Source organism: Thamnophis sirtalis, unplaced genomic scaffold, assembly GCF_051295495.1.
Source record: "Thamnophis sirtalis isolate CommonGarterSnake01/CBP01778 unplaced genomic scaffold, rThaSir2_p1.2 scaffold_2, whole genome shotgun sequence".
Classification (NCBI taxonomy): domain Eukaryota; kingdom Metazoa; phylum Chordata; class Lepidosauria; order Squamata; family Natricidae; genus Thamnophis; species Thamnophis sirtalis.
The window spans coordinates 70,152,014-70,158,013 of NW_028261382.1; the positions used below are offsets into that span (position 1 = coordinate 70,152,014).

Consider the following 6,000-nt stretch of genomic DNA (forward strand, 5'->3'; position numbering starts at 1 on the left):
TATTGTCTTCTAGACACGCTTTAGCTATACTGGCAGACATTTTTAAAATTCTTTAATCAAAACAAAAGCATTCCCCCAAGGGAAGGATTTTTTATAATTAATTCCCAAAAATTATTTCAAATTTATCTGGACCCTTGGTTTTTTTATAAAGTTCTAAAATCAAAATTCTTTTCATACATTTGTTGTTTGTTCCAAAAATAAAATATATTCTTAATTTCTTAAACTTGTAGTTAACTTGTAGTTAATAATTAGTTTCAGTAAGGATTGAAGGAAATTCACCTGGCACTCTCAAACTTGTTGATCCAAAGGTTAATAAAAGTTGAAAAGCAGTTAATGTAACTTCCAAAAGTGATTAGAAAACCAACTATGCGAATCTAGTATCCTTTCAAAAACCCTGACTGCAGTTTCTTCAGCAAGGAGATTATTTCCTCGTCTTCCAGAGCTCTAAACCTGCCAGAGACTGGCCTCTTGCAGTTTCCTTGCAAAGAGCCACTGTCTGGAGCACTTTGGGGCAATCTCAAGTCCTCCCCGTGTCCATATAGGATATTACAAAGAGCCAGTCCATTCATGGGCACTTCTGCAGTCATCTGCTCCATTTTTCACAGACTCATCTTCAGTCTGCTATTTCTCCCCCAGATGTTGTTTCTTGGACAGTTCTCCAAGGAACTTTACAAGAATTTCTATAAATTTAAATACATGCATAAAATTTTTCACTTCCTAAGAAAACAAAAGAAAATAGTATGCAAACAAGCCAAGGCTGAGATCAAAAGCTGCCAGGGAGCCATCTGTCCCGTTTGTAGCCCTCGTCTGCTGGGGGGCTTTTTCTGATGTGAGAAAGAAGCAAAACGCACACCACCTTGCAATCCTACATTAGCCTCTTCCTCCTCCTGGCGCAAAATATCAAGACTGTTGAGAACAATGAGGACAGTCTGCATTATAAAAAAATCGAGTTAATAATAGTCATTAGCTCTTTCCAGCAAATAGCTTCCCACCATCTTCCTTTGATTAGCTTGTTTTATCGCCAAGCTGCAGGATTTACGCATTGCTGTCAGCTATTGGAAGTTCATTTGCGTTGGTTTAACATAATATCAAGTCCAGGGTTTAGGCCAATGACCCAGATTGCAGCTCTGGATGTAGCAAAGATAACGGAGATCAAGCCTGGTTTTGGACAGAGCAGCTAATCCTGCTTTAAGTAATGGCTAGAAAAGTAAAAGATCCACATCTTTAAAAAGTCAAGTTTGAGGGTGGCCTGATCTGCACCATAATAGGTGTCTCATCATTGGTGACCACACTGGTGAAATGTGGCTTCACAATAGCAGTAGCTCTTAGACTTCTATGCCGCTTCACAGCCCTCTCTAAGCAGTTTACAGAGTCAGCCTCTGACCCCCAACTATCCAGATCCTCTTACTGACCTCCAAAGCCCACCTCAAGCTCTGTCAAAATCAAACTCCAGGCTCTGGGCAGAGTTTGTCTCCAATGCTGCATTCTGACCACTGAGGGCGCTGAATGCAACCAATCTAGTGTGGCTTATGCCAGCAACTCTGCATTCCATCTGTAAAACAGTGTTTCTCAGACTTGGCAACTTTAAGGTATGTGCACCTCCACCACAGAATTCCAGCTTGGGAATTCTGGGAGTTGAATTTGGCACATCTTAAAGATATCAGGTTTGAGAAACACTGTTTTAAATTGCTTCTCATTCCTGACTCCTGGGTCACTATGAGGAGGATTTCTTCAGCCTTTCCCAGGCACAGAGCTTCAGTGGAGGGAATTCCCTGGATAGCTTCCCTCCCTCAGGGATTTTTTTTTTGGGGGGGGGACACAGTTGCTTACTAGAGAAGCCTTCCACAAATGCCAAACCTGGCATCTGTCACCAAAGGAGTACAAGGGCCCCGCAAGGGAGGTTTGCCCAGTTATCTTGTCCTTCAAAAGAAATTTTGAAAACTAATTCCTTTCTCAGACTGAATTAGAACTGGCAGTAAAAGATGGAGAATTTTTCCGATGGTCATTGCTCATCCAAAGAAGGAAAGGTTGGGGAGGTCATTGGCCAGGGACTCTGTATTTCCCTCCTCTTGGGGTTGGACCTTTGACATTAGAAAGTCCTGGTCTATGTGGCTCCTTTAGGTGGGAGGAGGAGGTGTGCTAGTGTGTGTGTCTGTCTGTCTGTCTCTCCCTTTTTCTTTGCCATTGTCTCATTCTGCCCCATTGTGTTTGGCGTGTTTGTCTCCACAATGTCTCCCTTTCTCTTTTCATGTGTTGCTTTCATCCAAGGAGTTGCCTCTGGTTCTGAATACTTGTCACTTTAGTAAGTATAGAGAGGCTGCTTTCTCCCTTTCCAGCTACCTCCCTGGGGAGGGGAGGGGACGCGCTGGGCCGAGCAAGGCCATGGGTTGCTGGAGCAGTAAAGGCCCCATGGGAAGTCATAGATTGGGGGGCATGATGGTCACAGGAAGTGACAGCTGGCATGCAGGAAGCTTGCAAAAGGTTTAGGGGAGGACTGCCTTAGATGTTCTGGAGAACTACACAAGAGGAAGGAGTTACTACCAAATGAACTCCTGTCACATTCCCCAGCACAAATCCTCCAGGAGGCTGAGTGGGCAACTTCTAGAATTTCTAGTTAACCCGATTGAAGTTCTCAAACATCTGGAAGACAGCAGGTTAAGGAAAATTGACCTGACGGTCCCCTCTTACTGTAAGAATCTGTCACTTGATAGATGAACTGCCTGTAATTATGGGCGTTTTGTCCAGGTGTTTCTTTTCCTTTAAAAAAAGGGGCTTATGCAGTTCCATGACTATTAGTGGGAGGAGGAGCTGCCCAGTTCACAGACACCTGGCCCAGCAACTGTCCTGTTGTTCTGTCCTGGGCATCACCAAACCTCAGAGCCAGTTGAATGCCTTTCAAGACAGTTTCCTTCCTAAATTACGTCTGACATAGAGGGGGAGAGATGCATTCTCTCCTAATTCTGCAAGCTTCCTGAATATTTGCAGTGGGCATCATTGCTCTGTGGCCATCAATAGTCCATAGAACATGTCTGCAGTCCTAGATAGAAACCAGCTACTGTTCCATAGCTCCGAGGCTCCCAGTGTAGCACTCCCAGTTAAGATCTCCCATCTGCTGGCACCTGAGCAGGTGGTCCCAGGCAAGGTGGTCTTTCAGCCCTCATTAACAGTGGGATATTCACCTGCTAGTCAGGGATGTTGGTCCGGTGAGCCTACAGCAGCATATGCGCAGCTTGAGGACTCAATAATGTACCATGGCATTCCCCCCCCCCCAACCCACCGCCAAACTATGGGCATAGGAAAAATGGCTGTCTACTTGTAATGTTTCATGGCAGAATGAGATGTTTACGATGAAAGCTTTCACTGGATTTGATTTAAATCACATCTAGTTTGTGATCTAGGTGCTAATAAATTCATGGTCCTATACACCCATTTTGGAAATGCAGCCTCCCAACCAGCCCTGAAAACCAAATCCTGCCCTCCCCAGAGAGGAAGAGATTCCGTAAGCAGAAAAACCAGCTGTGTCTCTCCCAGGGCGGCTCCATAAACGGCAAGAATAAAGGGGGGGGCTAAGAAAGGGGCTCAGCCTCATCCACCAGAGGCCTCCGCAGCCTCAGGAGACAACCGGGGGGGGGGGGGCCTTCCACGGTGGATGAGTCTCCAGCAGGATTTCAGCCCCCAGAGGGGAGTTTGGCCCTTCTCTCCCGCCACACACAACTCCATTGGAACAGTTTGGGTTCTGGCTGACTTCTTGATTCTGCTCCTGCTATCCAGAAGCTTGGTTGATGCATCTCTTTGGCCCCCAGGCACCCCCCAACAGCCCCCCCTACCGTTATGCTGGGCTCTTTTCCCATCACCCGTTGAGTGGGAAGGGGGTTGTGCAGCCCATTCCAAGGGCGCCAGCTTGTGGGAGGCTGGTTTTGCATTTCATCCCCCTGCCTGCTCCTCCAGACCAGCGGTGCCCATGGGGGAGTGGGGAGAGCGGCCCCAGGATCGCAGGCCTGCGCCTTTTTACAGGTGTTTGTGCAGGCTGGACCCCATTGTGACTTTAAAAAACAAAGCAACCCACCCACCCACGTAGTTGTCCCTGCTGAAGGCCTAGCTTTTCCCGCCCCCCTTCCTTTCTTAGCCAGCCTGCCAGAGGCCCGGAGTGACACGGACCTGGTTGGCCTCTCCCGCCTCAGCCTTTGGGGCTTGCAGGGCTGGGTTCTCGGTGCTCAGCTCCTCGGGGTAAACACTCAGTACTCCTTTCTCTCTCTTTCCAAGACGGGAAGAAGCCGGGCAGCAGCCAGGGCCCTGCTGATGTTGCCGCAGCCGACAAAGCCGAGCTGGAGGCGGTGGAGGTCAACGGGAAAGAGGACGAGCAAACGGTGGAAGAGCACCTCAGCAAGGGGATCAGCCAGCTGAACACCAATGCAGACACCCCCGAGGGCCCAAAGGACAAAACCGAGTTGGTCACCAGTGGGCCCGTGAGCCCCGAAGGCTCACCTTCCAAATCTCCCTCCAAGAAGAAGAAGAAATTTCGGGCCCCCTCCTTTCTGAAGAAAAGCAAGAAGAAAGAGAAGGCAGAGTCCTGAGTCTTCCCTCTCCCCACACACACAGGCCGCCTCTTCTTCTCGCCTCTTCTCCCCTTCCTCCTCTTGCCTTCTGCTGCCCCCTCTGATCTTGCTGCGACATCATGAGGATAACAGGGGAAGCTTCCCCGGCAATGGTCCATCTTTTATCAATGCCCCCAAGAGGAGCCCGGCTTGGCATGGCGCTCCTCTCGAGGCTGTCTCGTGGAGCCTTTGGGGAAGACAAGAAGCACCCGTGGCATCTTCCCTCTTCCACCCGTGTCTGTGGAGCCACAGATGCAACCACGCCTGAGAGAAATCTGTGGGCATCTTAAGTTCCGTGTGGGAGGGAGTGGGTGCATTTCACATACCCATCAACCACTTCTAGCCTGCTGCTCTTGCACAAAGGAGGGAAGTCGTGGAATGCCGTCTAAGGGCTGCTTGAAGGCCCGTGGGTGGCCCTGAAGCAGGAGGGGGCTTGCACCCGTGTGGGCAGGGGTGCTTTTCACACTTGTTAAATGGCCACATCTTCCCTGATGAAAGTTGTTCTGAACTTCAGGAGCAGAAGGATGCTTGCACTGCAGCCGCAGCTGCCAGAGAAACCTAATATTTATTGTGGGATAATCTGACCAGGAGGCCTTCCAGCACCCCCAGCCTCCTTTACCTGCAACAGGATGGCCCCAAAGGCCTTAGGAGACTTAGGTGGGTACTGTGGGGCAGCACTCCCAGAGATGGGGGGGGGCAGCGAGCAGTTCCCATCCTGGATGGTCGCAGGAAGAGTGCCATCTCCCAGAGACCCCCTCTGAGCAGCCCCCCTGAAACCACGGACAGAAGCAAATCTGGGTGAGTGGATGAGGTGTGGAAAGGGAAGGCAGCGGGTTCCATGAGTGCTGGGGACCCACCACTTGCGTGTCTGCACCAGGTGTCTTGAGTTGGGGCAGATTCTGAGTTGCATCGATGAGCTTCCCAACTCCTCATCTGCAATGGGAAAAGAGGGCAGCTGTGATACAAAACCCTTAGAAGGTGCCAGATTAGGCTGCAGTTGGGCTGCAAGTTCCTTGCTGCCCGGCCCATTTTTGAGATCGAAAGGTTCCCTCTCAGGTAGACTGCTGAGTCTCTTTTGACACGCCATCCAAAGGGAACCATGAAACCCCCTTCTCGAGGGGTCTCAGGTGGGTCAGAAATCTGGAGTTCACCTCACCTGCATCGCATCCAGCTATTATTCCATGTCAGTCACCTAAGTTCTACTGTGTCCATTGGGAATATCAAGAGCAAAGAACACACATGCACGCACATAGTTGCACACACACACACACACACACACTGCCAATAATAACTTGTGCAATGAGTACTGCTGAAATTGCAATGGATTAAGCTTGTAGAAGTAATTTCTCACTGCACCGTTAAGGAATATTGTTATGCATAAATTATTTACTGAAGTGGCGATAAA

The 6,000-nt window shown here is 49.2% G+C and overlaps 1 protein-coding gene across 4 annotated transcripts in view; it reads left to right on the top strand.

Moving 5' to 3' along the window:
* Positions 1 to 6,000, top strand: part of ADD2 (adducin 2) — a 53,581-nt gene extending 47,581 nt beyond the window's left edge. For 3 of the 4 annotated variants that reach the window (XM_014056369.2, XM_014056368.2, XM_087705973.1), the window contains one exon: positions 4,264 to 6,000. In XM_014056369.2, coding sequence (XP_013911844.2) covers positions 4,264 to 4,574 — 311 coding nt within the window. In that variant the 3' untranslated portion in view covers positions 4,575 to 6,000. Of the gene's footprint in view, positions 1 to 2,268; positions 2,303 to 4,263 lie in introns of all 4 variants that reach the window. The other variant, XM_087705974.1, reaches the window with a different exon arrangement.